The sequence below is a fragment of the Phascolarctos cinereus genome, unplaced genomic scaffold, assembly GCF_003287225.1.
Source record: "Phascolarctos cinereus isolate Bilbo 61053 unplaced genomic scaffold, phaCin_HiC Scaffold_9;HRSCAF=440, whole genome shotgun sequence".
In the NCBI taxonomy this organism is placed as follows: Eukaryota; Metazoa; Chordata; class Mammalia; order Diprotodontia; family Phascolarctidae; genus Phascolarctos; species Phascolarctos cinereus.
In genome coordinates this window covers 2,531,905-2,550,771 of record NW_027556402.1, presented here as the reverse complement: position 1 = coordinate 2,550,771, position 18,867 = coordinate 2,531,905, and the positions used below count along the sequence as shown (strand labels likewise).

General features: G+C 55.5%; 1 protein-coding gene and 1 long non-coding RNA gene across 3 annotated transcripts in view; one reads left to right on the top strand and one right to left on the bottom strand.

The window, feature by feature from the left end:
• Window positions 1-18,867, top strand: part of MTUS1 (microtubule associated scaffold protein 1) — a 118,804-nt gene that overhangs the window by 22,957 nt on the left and 76,980 nt on the right. For both annotated transcript variants that reach the window (XM_020976769.2, XM_020976770.2), the window contains one exon: window positions 15,612-17,809. In XM_020976769.2, the coding sequence (XP_020832428.1) occupies window positions 15,797-17,809 (2,013 nt within the window). In that variant the 5' untranslated portion in view covers window positions 15,612-15,796. The remainder of the gene's footprint in view (window positions 1-15,611; window positions 17,810-18,867) is intronic.
• On the bottom strand, window positions 589-5,223 carry LOC110201245 (uncharacterized). Its single transcript, XR_002322439.2, has 3 exons — window positions 3,993-5,223; window positions 1,660-1,889; window positions 589-1,550 (listed from the first exon to the last, which is right to left on the bottom strand). It is a non-coding gene; the product is annotated as an uncharacterized LOC110201245 (long non-coding RNA).

The window sequence follows — 18,867 nt, the reverse complement described above, 5'->3', positions numbered from 1 at the left end:
CTAGACAGAGTGAGGGGAAGCCTCTGGCAGCAGAGGTGCCCGGGTCTGCATCTGAGGGGCTGGGGAACAAGGATTCACTTTGTCCTGGGTGTCCTCACAGGGCAGAACCAGGAGCAAGCGGAGAAGCTGCAAAGGGTTAGGTCTGCGGTCAAGAAGAACCTTCCCCATGCTGAGTCAGGGTCCGGCCAGTGGCCTGGGCTGCCTGTGGAGGGCGTGGGCCACTTCCCCTTCCAGTCTGGACTAGCCCTTATCCAGTGCTAGAGTGGGAATTCCTTCAGGCAGGGGCTGGCCTGGGTGGCCACCCCAGCCCCTTCCCACTCTCGGGTGCTGTAATTTCATGTTTCTGGCACGTGGGAAGGTCTCATGCAGGAGGTGATCCTTGAGGTCACGAGAGAGGGCATGCCAGGCATGAGGCACAGCCAATGCAAAGTCATGGAGATGAGAGATGGAGCGTCTAGTGCATGAGGGGACCAGCAAGAAGGTCAGCATGGCTGGACCCTAGAGAAGGTGGATGGAACAAGGCCCACGTAGGTCAGAAAGGCAAGGAAGGGCCAGGTTGTGAAGGGTTTGAAGTGCCAACCAGAAAAGTTTCTATTTGTTGCTGGGGCCATTTTGCACTTTATTGAGAGGGCAGAGTGGTGACATGGTCCCACCTGTGCTTAAGGAAAATCTTGGCAGCCTGCCTGGTGGGGAGACAGGCAGCCCAGTTGAGCAGAGGGCTCTAGGAGCGGTCCAGGGCAGGCTGACCAAGGGGGCTGGCCATGGGAGGGGACAAAAGAGGACAGACAGGAGAGAGGGTTCTAAGATGTGGCCATTGATGGGACATGGGAGTAGAGTTTGACACTGCGGTGGTGAATCTGGGCCATTGGAAACATGGTGGTGCCCTCAACAGAACTAGGCCAGTCTGGAGAAGTTGGAGGTCCACTGCAGATAAACACAAGGTGGTCTGAGAGGGAGGGCACCAGGACAAGTTTCCTGCTGAAGGTGGTGTTCGAGCTGCATCTTGGAGGATGAGAGAGGCCCTGAGGCAGAGGGGAGGGCAGGTGCACTCCAGCACATAGGATGGCAGGGCAAATGCACAGATGGGATGGGGGGGAAGGAGAGAAGATGTGTGGGGATCACCGAGAGGGAAGCTGGAAGGGTAGGTTGGGGCCAGGTAGGGGAGTGACGTGGTCAGATCAGCTCTAAGTCGCAGCACCGGCAGCAGTGTGGAGGCCCACTGGAGGCAGGGAGATGCAGGGGGAGGCTGTGGCAGTGATGTAGGCTAGAGGTGATGAGGGCTGGGCTCAGTGGAGTGGATGGGTGGAGAGAAGGTGTCACCCCCAGAGAAGGTATGGAGGTAGAAATGGCAAGGGGCGGGAGCACGAGTGGACATGTGGGCTGAAGGAGAGTGGGGAGTTCAGACTGACCCTGGGTGGTCAGAAGAATGATGCTGCTGTGGCAGGATCAGGAAGTCCTGTTGGGAACACGTTGATTGGAGGTGATTCTGGAACCAGTGACCAGTAGGCCATGGATGATGGAGGAAGCTCAGGCCGGAGTCTGGGAGTCATCTGCATGGAGATGGTGGTTAAACCTTGAGAGCTGAAGATGCTGTCAAGAGACAGTGTAGAAGGAGAGGAGAGGGCCTAGGTCAGAGCCCTAGGGAACACCCATAGTTACCATTCAGGCTTGGGAGAGGAGCCCGAGAGGGAGCGCTCAGCCAGGGGGGGAGGAGAACCGGGAGGGAGGACGGTCCCACAAACCCAGAGTAGAGATGGTCTCTAGGAAGCAAAGCTGGGCGGCAGTATGGTGTCCAGCAGAGATGCAGAGAAAAGACTTGCCGGTCTGATGATGGAGAAGTCACGGGGGATTCAGCGAGTGGTGGGGGTCATAAGTCAGATTGCTGGGACCTGAGGAGTGGGAGGGAAGGACACTGTGAAAGTTAGGGCAGGCTTAACTTCTCAGAGAGAATTGGACTTGTTTGAAGGTTGGAGGGGAGGAGCCAATGTTAGGCAAAGGGTGAAGATTTGTAGGGGGAGAGAGGCAGAGAGAGATTGCAGGTCGTCTTGGGGACAGGAGAGGGAGGGAGGGGGCACATTTAGAACTCAAAATCTTTTAAAGGTGAATGTTGAAAACAGACAAAAGCCTGCCTTGCTGCAGTGAGGGCCTAGCTGAGGTGAGAGAAGGGGAGTGCAATGTGCACAGTCATCACCTGGGAGCCTGAATTCAGTGGCTCCCGAGTGGGAGGAGGCAGGTGCCAGAAGCAATCCGGGCTGAGCTTTGGAGAGGGAAGAGCAGCAATAGGTTAAGAGGGCAGAGGATGGCACAGAATTTAAATGGCTGACTCTCCAGGGTTGAGATTGCAGCTGTTTAAGAAAAGGGCCAGAGGGTCTCCGTGGAATCCAAGCTCAAAGTGGGCTCAATGCGAGCCAGCTGTGTGGTGGGGCAGCCAATAAAGCCCATCTCAGCTTAGGCTGCATGAGGAGGAGAGGGCAGTGTCCTGGGCAGACCTCACCAGCAGGAGTGTGTCCAGCCCTGGGCATCACAGTGTGAGGAGGACTAGAGAGTGTCCCCAGGAGGGCCTGGAGTCCTGGCCCAGTGAGGATTGGGTTAAAAGCTGGGAGAAGACTCAGGGGCCATGGTGGCTGGCTTCAGGTATTTGCAGGGTTGACCTGGGAGGGGAGGAGGGTTCTGCTTCTCAGGCTTTGTCCCCAAGGGCAGAATCCTGGGGAGGAGGCCCAGAGACTCCATCCCAGGAAGTACTTGCTGACCACAGGGCTTGTCCCAGAGTGGAGGGGGCTGTTTGGGAGGGGGGGGGCGAGATGTCCAGCAGAGGTTGGCAGCCTTGGGCAGGTATGGGGGGGGACTGGAAAGCCTCTGAGCCCCCTCCCAGCTCTGCCTTCCTCCAGCTGGGTGTCAGGATGGACGAGGTGCTGGGGCAGGGGACACAGGGGTTTGCAACCACAAGCCAGGCTCCATTTTCGGGGAGCTCCCGGTCTGAGGGGGCAGAAGAGTGCCTGGGGCACAGCAGGCAGGCCAGGCATAGGAGAAGTTGAGGGAGCTTCGAGAAGCGCGCCAATCCCTGGTGGAAGTGGCATTTGAACAGGGCGGTGAAGGAAGGCCCATGGGCCTGGCGCCCCGGGCCTTCCAGCACATTTCTGTGTCCTCTTACTTTCTCAGGGACCTTCATGAGTGACCGTTCAGGGCACAGGGACAGAGGGCAGCTTCCTAGACTGGAGTAACTCCACACTAACCTAGGCTGCCTTTTGGATGTCAGGAATAGAGATGTCTCGCTTCCTAAAAAATGGTTTTTCCTGATTCGGCTTCATGGGAAGCCGGGCGGTCAGCTGGGAGTATTCCAGTCTGCTGCTTAACCAGATAGCCCTGGTGTGGGCGGGTGGGGTGGTGTCGCCCTCATTCTTTAATAGATGCTGATTAGGATCCTCCACGGAAACGGATTACATAAATCTTGGTTATTTGACCAGAGATTCCTTTAAAGACTTTTTTCCTGCTTCCTCTTTTAAAATATTTCTCTGTTTTTAACTTTGGTGATTTCCAGGAAATTAGCCCCTGGGTCAGTGTGGGGTTGGGCGTTTTTGTTTCTTGCAGTTTTTCCTTCTTCCACTTCCTTCTTTGTGGGTGTGTTTAGAATCCTCTGAGTGGATGAATTGGGAGGAAGTGATTTTGAAATTCAGAGTCTGGAAAACTCGTCTTGTTGACTTACCTGAGGAGGTGATTCCAAGCACCGTCCCCCCACTTCCCGGATCTGCTGTTTGATCTGAGGGCTTGTCACTGGATGTATGCGTGTATAGGGGGTGGGATGGGGGGGTGGCTTGGGGCTGATTTCATCTTTGGACATGAATGGAGAGGCGCTCTGGAGCCTGGGTGGCACACACGGAGCTCCCCTTGTGTGGGCTGGTAGGGCAAGGGCAGGGAACCAGCATTTATTGAGCACCTACTAGATGGCGGACACTGCGCTCCACCAATAGGATCTCCCTGGCCTCGGTACTCACGTTCCTGCTGCCTGTGGTCCGGGAGGCCCCCATCTCTTCCTGGGGACGGGTCAGGGCGGAAGGAAGCTGGAGCTCCCCGGTGGAGTTGACTCAGCTGTGGTCGCCGGTCTAACCATCCTCTCTTCGCTCCCTGTGGTAATGCAGTGAGCCAGCAGGCTTCCCCCCCGGCAGGGTTCTAGTATGACCGATCTCAGTGAGGCACGCTTTGGTACCAGATAAAATTAGACACTGCTCTGTGACCTCTAAGGATCAAATATAAACCCCTCGGCTGGGTCGCCTGCGGGGAAGGCTCTGGAAGCCAATCAGAACGCCTCTGTGGAGTACCTACCGCATGCTGGCTGCTGCGGACAGACGAGCCGAGGATGAAAGGAGCAGTACTGCTCATTGGTTCGGGGCAGGGGTTTGAGTGCATGTGGGCGGGCTGGGGAAGTGATCCCTACCCGAGAGAAAGGGGTGCTCTGGCAGCTAGCTGTCTGTGCAGCAGGGGACTGCAGTGGCTGGGAGACCCATTTGGGGTCAGCCCAGGAGAGGAGAGGAGTGGCGGTGCTCGGCAGGTAGGGGCTGCCAGGTCTGAGGACGAGGGTCCCGGGGGGATTGGGGAAGGCAGCTGCCCGCGGCGGATGCCCTGACGCTTGCCGCGCTGCGTCGCTCCGGGGTGCGTTGGGCTGCTCACTCGGACTACGGGCTGCATGCCTGCCCTCTCTGAGCCAGCCCAGACCTCAGCCTCTGTGGGAGGGGGCGGGGAGCGGCGTGTTCCTGGCTCCAGCCCTCTGGCCCCCTGACCGCCTGCCTGCGCAGCGGGCCAATGCTGGGCGAGGAGGAGGTCACCCACTGAGGCTGCCCCCCAGGGAGCCCCTCTGTCCTGGGAGCACGGTGCCCCCCACTAGAGTTCCCCTCGTGCCGGCCCCACTTGGACTTGAACTTGGACCCCTGCGGGAGGCCCCCAAAGGGGTGAGTCTGTGAGCGAGCCAAGAAAGGAGGGAGTGCGTGTCTGCGGCTCCTCCTCTTCCTCTCCTCCTCCCCTTTCTCCCCTTCTTCCCTCCTTTCTTCCCTTCCCTTCTTCTTCATGGTCCTTGCCCTTCTTTGCTCCGCTCTCGTTTTCTTCCTCTTTTCTCATCTCCCCCCTCCCCTCTCCTCCGTTTCTCTCCTTTCTTCTTCTCTCTTTCTTCTCCCCTCCCTCCCTCCCTCTCTCCTGCTTCTAGTGAGGAGCAAATGTGCTGTTTGTGAATCTCGTAGCGCAGCGGCTGGCCCGTAGTAGGTGCTTAATAAATGTTTATTTCCTTCCCTTCTCTGCTCCTGAGTCCTGCTTGGCTCTAGGGACAGGGACACTGAGGCTCTGCCCCCTGACCTGAGCGGGGCCCAGAGAGAGGGAGAAGAGGGCGCTGTCCTTGCTCCTGGTAAGGTCCCGTCAGCTGAGGCTGGAGGACAGTAGGAGGGCTGAGCATCTCTGGCTGGCTAGTGTTGAGGAGGGGGAGCAGGCTGCTGCACATGGTCCCGGGACACAGAGAGGGAGCATTCTAAGCCTTAGGGAGGTGCCATGGCCCGGTGCAGAGGAGAGGACCTGGGTTCAAATGCCGCCAAATGCCTGGGTGACCTTGGGCAAGTCCCTGAGACTCATTTTCCTCAGCTGTTAAAGTGAGGAGATGGGATTTAGGGGACGCTGGGTCCCTTCCACCTCTGCCTCTCTGATCCTTGGGAATGCAGGTGCCAGGGGTCACCGCTGGGCCAGGGGCGGGGGCTGGGAGCAGGCCAGGAGGGAGCCGGCTGGCTTCCTCACTGCCCTGCTGTAAACCCCTCAGGACCTCAGGAAATAGATCGTGGGTCTGGCCTGTCCTCTCCTTCAAAGGGAACAAAGTGTTTCATGGCTGCAAAAAGCGAAGCTTCAAAGTCTCTTCTAGGAAGAGCATTGGGGGAGGGGTGGGGTGGGGGTGGGGGCAGTGGTCTAAGTTTGGAGTGTGTGTGTGTGGGGAGCAGGCACCTTGGGAAGGAAGGCCCATTTTCCAAAGAGCCCTGAGGGGTCAGACTCCCGGGTCTCTGGGGTTTCATTTCCCTGCTAGGTGAGCGTCCTTGGAGCTGGGAAGGACCTCACAGGCCACGTTGGCCAGCACCCTTACCTTATACTGAAGGACACTGAGGAAGCCCAGAGGGGGCAGGCCCTTGGCCAAGGTGACACAGCTGCTAGTAAGCAGGGGAGGCAGGGCTTTTATGCGGCTCTGTGGGGGCCCACTGCTATCTCTTTTCTGATCTGCCAGCCTTTCAAGAGGCTGGGACCAGCTAGTTTGTATAAAGCTGGTGTCCTTGCCCTAGTCAGCTGCCTGTGTTTCCAGTGGGCAGGGGAGGAGAACCTGGTGGGTGGAAGCTCTTCAGGATGCTTTCTGAGGGTGTCCCCAGAGGGTTACCTGAGCAGTCTTCTTCTCCCTTCTTCCTTCTCTCCTCCTCCCTTCCCCCCCACTTGCCTTTTCTCTCTTCCCCCTCCTCCTCCATCCTCCTCCTCCTCCATCCTCCTCCTCCTCCATCCTCCTCCTCCTCCATCCCCCTCCTCCTCCTCCTCCTCCATCCTCTCCTCCTCCATCCTCCTCCTCCTCCATCCCCCTCCTCCATCCCCCTCCCCTTCTCCTCCTCCATCCCCTCTCCTCCTCCTCCATCCTCCCCTCCTCCTCCATCCCCTCCTTCCTCTCCATCCCCTCCTCCTCCTCATCCCCCTTTCTCTCCATCCCTCCTCCTCCTCTCTCCCTCCTCCTCTCTCTCTATCCTCCTCCCCTCCATCCCCCTCCTCCTCTATCCTCCTCCTCCCCTCTTCCCTTACCCCTCCCTCACACCTTGCTTCTTATCTCTTCCTCCTCCCTTTTCCTCACTCCCCTCCTCCTCCTCTTTTTCTCCCTTTTCTACTTTCTTTCTTCCTCCTCCCCTTCTCTCCTTCTCCCTTCCTTTCCTCCCCTTCCTCCCCTTCCTCCTTCCTCCCCTTCCTCCCCTTCTCCCTTCCTCCCTTCCTCCCCTTCCTCCTTCCTCCCTTCCTCCCCCGTCCCCTCCCCATCTTCCTCCTCCTTCCTTCTGCTCCCCCTCCTCTTTTTCTCCCCTTTCCACTTTCTTTCTTTCTTCCATCCTCCCCTCCCTTCTTCCTCCCTTCCTCCCCTTCCTCCTCTTCCTTCCCTTCCTTCCCTTCCTCCCCTTCCTTCCTTCCTCCCCTTCCTCCCCTTCCTCCCCTTCCTCCTTCCTCCCCTTCCTCCCTTCCTCCTTCCTCCCTTCCTCCCTTCCTCCCCTTCCTCCCCTTCCTTCTCTCCTTCCTCTTCCTCCCTTCCTCCTCCATCCCCCTCCTGCCGTCTTCCTCCTCCTCCCTTCTCCTCCTCTGCCTCCCCTCCTCCTCCTCTTTTTTCCTCTCCTTTTCACTTCTTCCTTTCTTCCTCCCTTCCACTTTTTCCTTCTCCCCTCCCCCTCCCCTCTTCCTGTTCTTTTTGGGCACTGGTGACTCCACCTCTTTACCTGAGCCAGAGGTTTCCATGGAGTGCCTGCTACCAGCTCCTATACTTTTTCTCTTCACCATCACTCTTTCTGCTTCTCTGTCTGGCCTCACAGAGAGACACTTGTTGGCCCAGTGACTAACCACGTAGCCAAAGGACCTGGATTCAAATCCTGCCCCTTCTGCTCTGGACCTGTGTGGCCTTGGGTGCCACTGGTGGGTGAGCCAAGGGGGCGAAGGAACTCTCCTTGATGCCTGGCTCCTCTGGTCCTCTTCCTTCTGACTCTCCCTTGGCGTTCATGCCTGCACTCACCTGCTGCCCGCTCCTGGGGAGGTGCAGCTGCATCCCCTCATCCTCCCCTAGGCCCACAGTGGTGCCCCCACCCCAGCAGGGGCCCTTCCGCTGGGGCCAGGGTAGATCTCAGGCAGCCATGACCTTGGGGGGGGGGAGGGGAAACACTGACTTTATTTTCTGTTACCTTGAGCTCATTTGAGCATTTCTATCAGACATTTAAAAATGTGATTTGGAGAAGGCATCCATACCACAAGCTCACCTGCCTACAGGGGTAGGCCCTCAAAAAGGTTAAGAACCCCTCCTCAGACTGTGGTTTGCCCTTTTAACCAACAGTCCTTTCAATGCAATAAATGGGTGTGTTTCAGGGAGAGTCAGGACAGGGACAAAGAACTGACTTTAAGCCTGATTCTGGGGAGGCAGTGTGGTACAGTGGGTGGAGAGCCACCTATGAGCCAGAAAGCCCTGCCTGCCTTCAAACGCAGCCTCTGATACCTCCTCTCTGCATGTCCCTGGGCAAGTCACTGGCCCCAGCAACTTCCTAAGGCTCCCAGTTGCCAAGAGGTACAGAGTGACATCAGTAGAGGGCATTCCCTCACCCGGGAGTTCCCTCTGCCAGGGCAGTCACTGGTCAGGGACAAAAACAAGATGCTGGGCCCTGGGAGATAGGGGCCGTTCAGTGACATTTAAGCTTTGCTGTCCCCTTCATGTCTTGGGGGAGGGGACAGAAGGGGAGTCACCCCTTGGGAGCCTCAGTTTCCCCACCTGTAAAATGAGGCCGGACCAGATGGCCCGTGGAGTAGAATAGATGCCTTTGGACTTGGAGTCACAAAGACGTGGGTTCGGATCCCGCCTTGGATACGTGTGAGCTATGTGACCATAAGGGTGGGGACACGCATTTATTAGGTGACTGTTCCGTGCCTAGTACTATGCTGAGTGCTTTATGATGATCTCATTTGGTTCTCACAACAGCCTTGGGAGGGAGGTGCTAATATTACTTCCATTTTACAGTTGAGAAAACGGAAGCAGACAGGTCAAACAACTTGGTCTGTGTCGCCGAGCTAAGTAACCGTCTGAGACTAGATTTGAACTCTGATCTTGCTGACTTCAGACCCCGCTTTCTGTGCACGCTGGTGCCACCTAGCGGTCCCTGTGGGGAAGTGGTTTCACCTGAGCCTCAGTTCTTCCATCTATAAAATGGGGATGATTTGTACGGCTCCTCGAGTGTCACGTAAAGGTACACACGAGCCTGTTCGTGAATGCGCCAAGAACACGAAGGGCTTGGTGAATGCTGCTTGTGGCTGGGGACGACGCTAACATCCCTCGGACCCAGCACTGGTGCCCTGAAGTGAATTTTGGTGGGGAAAGGGAGTGAGAAGGATGTCCCAGAATCCAGGCTCTTAGCAGAGCAGGGCCAGAGGAGGGGCCTGGGGCTGCCCAGAGAGGGGCCAAGGAAGCCGTCCACGTCATGATTTGGCCAGCCCCGCTGGCCGCTGTCCAGCGCCATCCTGGCCACCCTCAGGACTAGGGGCGGGCCTCGGTCACATCAGCCTGGAGTGGGTACAGTCAGCCTTTCCTGAGGCACCCCCATGAAGCAGGGATCTGCACACAGGCCCTTCATCCGTGTGTGTGGGGACTGAATTAGCGTCAGAACTGCATCGGAAGCCTCGCCCTGCCGTGGCTTGGCAGGTATTGACCAGCATGGGTCATCAGGGAGGGGCGGCCTCCATGCTCTCGGGAGCAGCCTGGCAAGATGTCGAGCCCACGTGGAGTGAAATGTCTTTAATTTAAGAAACAAAACAAGCAGATGGAGAAGATCCCTCAGAGTAGGGAATCGGAAATGGAAGAGTGGGTTGTACTTTCTTGAGTCCAGCTGGATATTTGAACCAGAGATTGTGCTAAGAACAGTGAGTGGGCAGGTGTGTCCCAGTGGGAACAGTGCCTGCGTGGAGACACATTACACCTCCTTGACCCACCATAGTCTGTGACCTGAGCAGTCACTGCGCATTTATTGAATGTGTACTCTGTGTGTGTGAGAGAGAGAGACGGGGAGCCGGAGATGGAGGCCTGACTAAGTTCTAGCTTTGACCCCCCTGGAGCTCAATCATCCCCTCTCTATGGTGAGGTCGGCCTTGTGACTTTGAAAGACCCTGTTGGCTTGAGACCTAAGATCCTCTGAGCTTGTTGTAGGTGGCGGGCTCGAAACACTGACCTCATGCATCAGCTTGGGGTGTTACCTTGAAGGGGTTTTGCTGGAAGGATTTGCCTTTCCCAGTTTTGCCAAGAGAGGTTAGTGGATCTGGATAACCTAGGAGGGCCACCTGCCCCCTCAGAATCAAGTCAAGTCACCAAGCATTTATTAGGCACCTACCATGTGCCTGGAGGGTCAAAGAAAGATTTCAAAAAGTGGTCTTGGCCATTGAGGAGCCCACAGTCCAGCAGCGAGGCCCTGATGGCTTGCAGTTCTCTGGTTTGGGTTGTCTGAGCTGTAAAGGGGGACCTTTGACACAGAGCTAGGTTTTGGTATGGTTAATCCCTGGCCCGGTAGCAAGGGAGGGTGAGAAGAAATTATAAAAGGTCATTACTTTAAGTCTGCGTTTGCCTTCTGAATTATTAAAAGTCCCTACTGAGTGGCTCAGCCCCGTTGCCAACCATTGGAAAAAACATTAAACCCTATCTGGTGCTTTGTTTTCTCTTGAATCACATGGATGACGGCAAGTAATTAGGGTTTTAGGAAATTGGGACGGGGGCAGGCCCATTTGGATTTGTTCCTTGGGGGGTAGAAGGCATACTGGGTCAACCTGTTCAGTTTGCCCCAGGGAAGAATGCGGTAACTTGGAGGAGTGTGGGCACCAGGCTTGAGGTAGAGTTGTGAAACCAGGGCGGTGGGGTGCTGTGTGATGTGGACGAGTGGGGGAGGTTCCCAGGCTGACCTCCCGGGGCCAGGGGCTGAGCTGTGGCTCCTAGCTTTCACTGGCCTTTGAGATAGCCCCTGGCCGTTGATGTGGGGAGGCTGTCGGCCTGCTGATGCTCGATGCTCGCAGCTGGCTGCTGGACCAGAGCGGGACAGCCTGGCCTGAGAACTAAAACGTGACGCTGTTAGGGATGGCTGTGTCCTGGAAGGAGTGAGAAAGGATGTGTTCAGCAGAGGTTGTCAGGAAAGCAGCCAATAAGCGCTGATTAAGCACCCACTGTGTGCCAGGTGGCCCAAAAGGATTCCTGAGCAGGACTGGAGGAAGACATTTGACCTTTCGGGAATTTCTGTTCAGGATACGTATGACCACACAGCTCCTTCATATCTATATCTATATTGATAGATATATAGACATGTAAGAGATATGAGAGATAGATATGGGAAGGGAGAGAGAGACATGGGAAATTTGAGAGAGACATGGGAGAGGTGTGTGTGTGTATGTATATATATATATATATATATATATATATATATATATATATATATATATATATATATATATATATATATATATAAAATGTATTTACTTGTAACATTCATTCTAAAAAAAATTTGAGTTCTGAATTCTCTCACTCCTCCCTCACCCATTGAGAAGACAAGAAATGTGATATCAATTATACATGTGAAATTATGCAAAACATTTCCATGTTAGCTATGTTACACAAAAAAAAGGCTAAAGAGTGAAAATTGTATGCTTCTGTCTGTATTCAGGCTTCATTGACTCTTTCTCTGGAGGTGGATAGCATTTCTTACCATGGGCCCTTTGGAACTGTCTAGGCCCATTGTACTGAGAAGAGCTAAGTCACTCACTGTTGATCATCATGCTATGTCGCTGCTCACTTCACTTTCCGCTGTTCATACGGGTCTTCCAGGTTTTTCTCAAACCATCCCCCTGGTTGTTTCTTCCAGCACAATAGTATTCCACGACATTCATATGCCACGGGTTGTTCAGCCATGCCCCGATTTTTGGGCATCCTCTCAATTTCCAGTTCTTAGCCGTCACAGAAAGAGCTGCTATAAGTATTTTTGTACATGTGGGTCCTTTCTCTTTTTCTTTGACCTCTTTGGGTATGCACATTTTTATAGCCCTTTGGGCGTAGTTCCAAATTGCTCTCCAGAATGGTTGGATCAGTTCACAACTCCATCACTAGTGCATTAGTGTCCCAGTTTTCCCACATCCCCTCCAGCACTTGTCATGTTCCTTTTCTGTCATGTTAGCCAATCTGATGGTGTGAAGTGGTACCTCAGAATTGTTTTAGTTTGCATTTCTCCAATCAATAGTGGTTTAGAGCGTTTTTTCATGGGAGTATAGATAGCTTCAATTTCTTCTTCTGAAAGCTGCCTGTTCATATCCTTTGACCATTGATCAATTGGGGAATGACTTTTATTCTTATAAATTTGGCTTGGTTATCTATATGTTTGAGAAATGAAGTCTTTATCATAGAAACTTGTGGTAAAAATTTCCATCCTATTTTTCCCCTGTTTATCCTTCCCCATCTCCCCCTCTCCTCAGAAGTTTGTTTGACTTTTGACCACTGTCTCCCTTCTATCATCCTCCTCATCTTCTCACCATTCCTCCTTCCTTCTCCTCCTGTAATCCAGCCTGGATTGGTCCAGGATGATCTCTAAGTGTCCTCGTTTTTTTGCCGCTGCTCACCCCCGACGCAGACCAATCTGGCGCATTCTAAGTCTCTGTAGGAATGGTTTGTGTGTATACATTTGTTGGGGACCATGACCACATCCCTCCCCTTGCCTTGCTGAAGGTCAGTGTGGGCACTGGCCGGGCTTTGGGACATCCTTTCTAGGACAGCTGTGTCTCCTTGGGGATGTGTTCCCCAGGCAGCAAGTCTGGCTCTGTCCACTCTCTAGGACTCCTGGAGATGAAGGGCTGGGTGGGCCTACTGGCCGGCAGGCTGGTTAGGTGTGTTCTCTCTGACCATGAGCCTGACTGTAGAGAGCAGACTGTGGACCCGAGGCAGGGAGTGTGTGTGTGTGTGTGTGTGTGTGTGTGTGTGTGTGTGTGTGTGTGTGTGTGTGTCTGTCTGTCTGTCTGTCTGTCTCCCGGGGAGGCCTCTTTGGGGGGAGGTGGTAGTGCCTCTTTTAAAGAGACAACACACCTGTATGCTGAGTTTTAGCCTTCTGTCAGCTGTGATAGGACACAAGCCTTTCTCTCTGGAGGCCCAGATGACGTGGGGTAGGGTGGGCCTGGCTATCTGCAGTATGAGGGGGTGGACTTGGCCTCCTCTGAGGTCCCTGGCAGCTCCAAATCTCAATCATCTGATGCTGTGATGGGGGCAGTGGCCCCTGCCCCTGGGCCTTGGTCCAGGAGGCAGCTGAGCAGCAGGGGTGGGAGCCAGTGCCTGGGGTGGGGGCAGCAGGAATAGGAGGGCAGAAGAGGGGGAGGAGCTACGTGATGAGGCCCATGGCCTTGGCATATGAACAGTGCTGTGGAGGGGGTCATTAGAGGAAGGACGGGGCACCCACTGGCTCAGTCAGCCCTCCTGGCCTTTTACTGGGAAGAGGACACAGAGGAGGTGTACCTGAGCTCCTGTGCCCTCAGATTCTTGCCCAAGCCTTCATGATTCTTAGTATTTATTGACTTCCTTCCCCTTAAGGGGGAGGTGGAAGGTGCCAATAGTGCACAGAGTACTGTGCCTGGAGTCAGGAAGACCCTGGTTCAAATTCAGCCTCAGTCACCAATTACCTGTGTGACCCTGGGAAAGTCACTGACCCTCTGTCTGCCTCTGTCTCAACTGTAAAATGAGGAAAATAATAGCATCTACATGCCGGGTTGTTGTGAGGATTAAGTATATTAATAGATATATAGAGTACTTTAAGGTTTACAAAGTGCTTTACAAAAATCATCTCATTTGAGCCTAGGGTCTAGAGCCAGACTCTTCCAACCTGCTCATTTTACAGGTGAGGAAATAGAGGCCTCGATGCTGAAGTGAGTTGCCCAAGGTCACTAGGTGCTAAGCCTCAGAGGTGAGATTTGAATCCAGGTCCTCTGGTGTTGAGCCTAGGGCTGTGCCCTTGCCTCAGGCTGGCTCTGGGAGGGCCACAAAGCAGTCTGGAAGGTGCTGTGTTCTGCAGCGGAGTCTGCATACTCCCCTAGGCCGGCACCATCAGCAGCAGAGCTCTCCAGGCCACATGGTGCGTTTGTGGGGAGCGAGGGAAGGGCCAGCCAGGCAGGCATCCTTGGGGACTCTTCCCTGGATCCGGCGCCTCTGTAAGCAGTGCTGAGCATGCCTGGGACACATAGGACCTTCTGAATGTTTGCTTGGATTCAGGGCAGGCACTCTGGCCCTTCCAACCTGAGGCGGGCCTCGCTTCTCCTGCCTGGTGCAGGCTGCATCAGTGACGCAGCAGACGAACAAAGACCCCAGGCCAGCCTGGACATCGTGTCTGTCAGTGATCACAGGAAGGGGGCTGGATGGAAGGGGAGCAGTAAGGGAAGCAAGACAGGGGCCCGAGGCAGACTTCTAGAATGTTCCACTCGGCTTGCCTGCCTGCTCGTTTCCTTCCTCCCGGACCAGCGGGCTGGAAGACTAAAGGGTCAGAGGCTGAGCATAAGCCCCTAGTTTCCAGTGACCCCTGAAGCACAGGCACAGTCGTGCCCTGGGGCTGGCCTGAAACGAGAGTAGCCCAGGAGGGGAGGTTCATGTCTTCACTGGCCTCCTGGACAGAAGTTGGCCTGGTTACAGAGAGGCTTTGCTTTTAGAGCTGAATTCGAATCTGCAAGCCTGTACTGAACGCCTGCCCTGTCCAAGGCCCCGAGCTGGCCCCAGGGATGCCAGGATGCGCGGCGGGCCTCTTGGCCTCAGGGTGGGCAGATGATGGGCACGGGTGGTATACATGGTGAATGTGAGGCGAGTAAAATGGGATGGGGCAAGGGAAGGGGCTGAGAGCCCTAGGCATACTCAGCGGTGGGGGAGATTGGAGACGGCTTTGGCTGAGCCATGCCCAGAGGAAAGAAGAGGGCTTCACTGGGGGCAAGATGAGGAGGAGGAGGAGGCAGAAGTGTGACCACCCTCTGGCTGTGAGTGGGTGCAGTGGGACATCCTACAGGGGGAGGCCAGCTAGGTGGGGTCAGAGCCAGACTGGGCTTAGCCAGGTCTTTCAGTGGCAGCCTGAAGAGTTGGGCTCGGATCTGAGAGGCACCCAGGAGCCACAGCACATTCTGGAGCATTTCCCGGCTGGCCACTCAGAGAGCATTCTGGCCTCATGACTTTGCCTTGTCCCGTGGACCTTTCAGAAGTCTATTTTGCAGCCAGCCTTCTGTGCATTTGCCTTGAGTGCCTTGGGTTTCAGCCACATCTGACAGCAGCATTTATTTCTCAAGCTTCTATGACTTTGGCCTACAAATTCTCACTCTCTGGTTGGACTCCCACTGGGGATTTTTGTCAATAGGAGGGAGTGGGTAGGATTGAGGGCTTAACAAAATCCGGCCCTGGAATATGCCAGCTCTCCTCATTGGGTTCCATGACATGAGTGAGAATGGAAGGTGGGCCTGGCCTCTCAGAACCCTAGAATCTGGAAGGACTCCTTCCGTGTCTGTCTGTCTGCTCCCCAGATATGCATGCCTCCCAGCTTCCTGGTTTCCACGTTGGAGAATGAGCCCCGAGTGTGCCTGGTGCTGGGGGCTTGGGCTCAGGGCTGCTCCCAGGCTCTCTGGAGCAGAAAGGCAGGTGGGGGTGGGGTGTGCTGGGCCCCAACCCCTATCTCCCCCTGCTCCTGGTCCCCTGGAAAGGGTGTGGGTTGGGAACTTGATAATAAGCTCTTAGGTGAGTGAGTTTTTGTTTCCAAGGATGAATCTTCAATGGGCAAGCATTGTCAAGTGGGGATGAGTAATTCTTAGACATTTCATTTACACTGAGGTTTCTTTATTTATTTTAGGAAGCGAGGTGTGTTTCCCTTCCTGGTGACTGTCAGATAAAGAGCCATGGCCTGCATGGTTTGGGATGCAAGGCTTCTCACCAAGCAGGAGACAAGTTGGATTTTAAGCCATTTAAGGCGCTGACTTTTTTTCACCCTCCCCCAGGAGGGTTTTGTGTTGAACCAGCTGAAAAGGTCGATCCAGAATGAACAGTCAGAGCTCGGAAGAGAAAGCGCATGAAGCCCCCCAGCTGGCCTTATTTCGAGGGGAGAAATGTGGGAAGGTGTTGACACCTGAAGGAACATCCACCTTCCTTCCCACACTCTGGGACTCGGCCCCCCACCTCGGCCCACAGGATGCTCAGGAAGCCTGTTTGCACACTCCGGGGGCGGATGAGGAAAGGATTTCCTTATCCAATTCTTGTACCAAAGCGTTTGCAGGGGACGAGGACTTTTCTCAGGAGGCATGGCCTTTGTCCGAAAGGTCAGGGATGCGTGGTGAGGCCCCAGAGGGGTCCTGGGTGAGTGACAAGATGGGTCTGCCAGAGCCAGAATACCGGTATAACAGTGCCCGGGCTCAGAGGGTCCAGCTCTCAGGGCCCAGAGAGTGGAGATATGACTGCGGAGATGCTAACAGGACCCCGAGCCATGCTGTGCTCGGCCTGGAAGAAGGGTGGGAAATGAAGGGCACAGGCCGGGGCACTGTGGCAACGCCTGACGCCCTGGACGCAGCAGCTCCGCAGGGAAGCCTGCCCCACCCGGAGCTCCCGCACGGCCAAGCTATGGCAGCCCCCGCCTGTTCTTCTGACATGTGTGCAAGAGACAACTCGGCTGGCGAGGACTCTGGGATCCCACTGGGGGCCGCTTCCCAGGAGCCTTGTGAGGGCTCCAACACCACGTATCTGGTTATATCAGAGACGGCCATGCAGATAGATGTCCCGGAAGATGCCGAGAGCCAGCGCTCTGCAGAGAAGATGCTCGGTGCTCTCGCCAATGGCTTTCAGCAGGAAATGACCGAAGTCCCCGGGCCACATTTGGAAGGGGTTAACGGTTCATGGACGTCTCTAACAGAAAAGGCTTTTGGCTCACGTGAAGACCAACCCAATGGGGAGCCCCCTTTGCAGACTTTGTGTGCCCCAGCTGTGCCTCTGTCAGGGCACTGTCCAGAGGTTGACCGCCCTGTGGACAGGCCATCTTTCAATGACCCCGCAGAACAGCCGTGCCAGCCAGGAGACCGACTGAATGAGACAGCCTCTCCTGAGGGCAGCCTGGGTGGCGGAAGCCATCCTGGGGGAACCCCGCCGTCGGGAAGTCATCCACAGAGCTGGGAAGTGGCCCCATCTCCTGGGTCTCGGGGGCAGGGAGCAGATGGTGTTTCCAGTCCCACTGATGTTGATTATCGGCCACCAGCTATCCCAGGGTGCTCCAATGAGACTTTTTCTGTCTCGCTTCCCGAGAAAGCAAAGGAGAAACCTTCTGAAAAAGGAAAAATCCCTCGAGAGCTGGCCAAGCACCCCAGCAGGAAAATGCCCCCTATCAAGGGGCTAAAGCCTGCCCTCGGCAAAGTCCTGGGAAAACCTGCACCCAAGCCAGGGAGCCCAGCAGGCAACAGCCTCCACAAGATGGAGAAGATCAGCTTTCCCAGGCCCAACTTCAAGAACGTGAAAGCCAAGGTAATCTCTCGCGGGGCGCTGCGGCCCCGAGAGCCGGTGACTGCTGCTGCGGCCAGGCCCCTGCCGCCTCCAGGGCCCCTGCCGGGGGAGCCTTCCTTGAGCAGCGGGCCTGGCAGAGCCGAGTGCAAGGCCGGTGCCAAGGCAGAGGTCCTCCCAAGTAAGAGCCACAGGCCGCACCTCCTTAAGCTCATTAGCAGCCAGGTCGTGCATGTCACAACGCATTCCAGAAACGCTTGCCGGGAGGCTCCCCGAGCAGCCCGGGAGCCGAGAGCAAACCATGGAGGCGGCCCCCAAGCCAGTCTGTCCACGGCCGGGCACCTGCCAGGGTCTGCGGCTGGAGCCATGGGGCCCCGCCGGGGCGCGGATGCCCCAGGTGCACCCATGAGAACAGCGGAATCAGCTCTGCGAGAGCCTCGAGCTCCCGCCTCCGATGGAGCTAGCACTGAGAGGCAGAAGAGCGCTGACGGAGGCACGCCCGTGCCCCTGGGCACCCAGGAAGCGCAGAGGGAGGTGGTGACTGCTCCGTCTGCCTGCGGTCCCACCCTGGTGAGTTTTCCTTGGGCCTGGTTTGGTGGACAGTGGCCTGGGAGAGCCCTGGAAATGGCTCAAAAGTCACACCCGCAGTTGGGATGATGGTGCGACTTCAAAATGGAGGTGGATTTGTGTTGGAGGGTTCTTAGCCTGTCTGGCAGCACTGAAGTGCTGGACTTGGAGCCAGGAAGACCTGAGTTCAAGTCTTCCTGTCTCCCACCTACTGGGCAAGTTCCCTAAGCTACCCTCTGAGCTCAGTTTCCCCACCTGTAAAATGGGGGCAATAATAGTGGTATTACCTACCCCACAGGGTGCTTATGTGAGTAAATGCATACACTTGCCTTTGCAAACTTGGACTAGCTGTAGACATGTAGTGGTTGATGATAAAAACTCAGGGCTTTGAGTCTTCCCCCACCTCCAGGCTTGGCTGGCATCTCCATTAGGCCACGGAATTGGGGGATGGTGGGCTGGAAGGGATCAGTGGGCGCCGGGTGGGGCGAGGAGTGGGAGGGGAATGGGAGGCCGGAGGAACTTGGCCTGCTGGCATTTGGCACCAATTTGCACTTGTCTACCTAAGTCTCACACTCGACAGGGAGGGTGGGTAGAAAGTAATTTGCTTGTAAATTGTGACATGGGCTGTGTGAGAATCTATCGGACCTGGGGCCAGTGTGAGCTGGATGGCCAGCCCCCAGGGGTCAGCCACCAGGTGAGGAGACCTTGTCTGAGTACTGTGATTAAAGTCCGGATGTTCCCAGGGACTGAAGAAGGCAAACAAGACCGCAAAGAATAATCATAAGAGCAGATCCTTGAATGTGTGCAACCACAACCCTGGGAGGCAGCAATGATTTTTCTCCCCATTTTACAGTTGAAGAAACCAAGGCAAACAGGGGTGAAGTGACTTGCCCAGGGCCACACAGCCAGTAACTATCTGAGGTAGAATTTGAACCTGGGTCTTCCTGACTCCGCTTTCCCACAGAGCTCATTATCTTTGTGGGTCACCTCCAGAATTCCCCGTTTCTGTGGAAGGTTCCACCATTCTTCCGAGCCTCCCGCTTTGTCATCTCAGTGTGGAC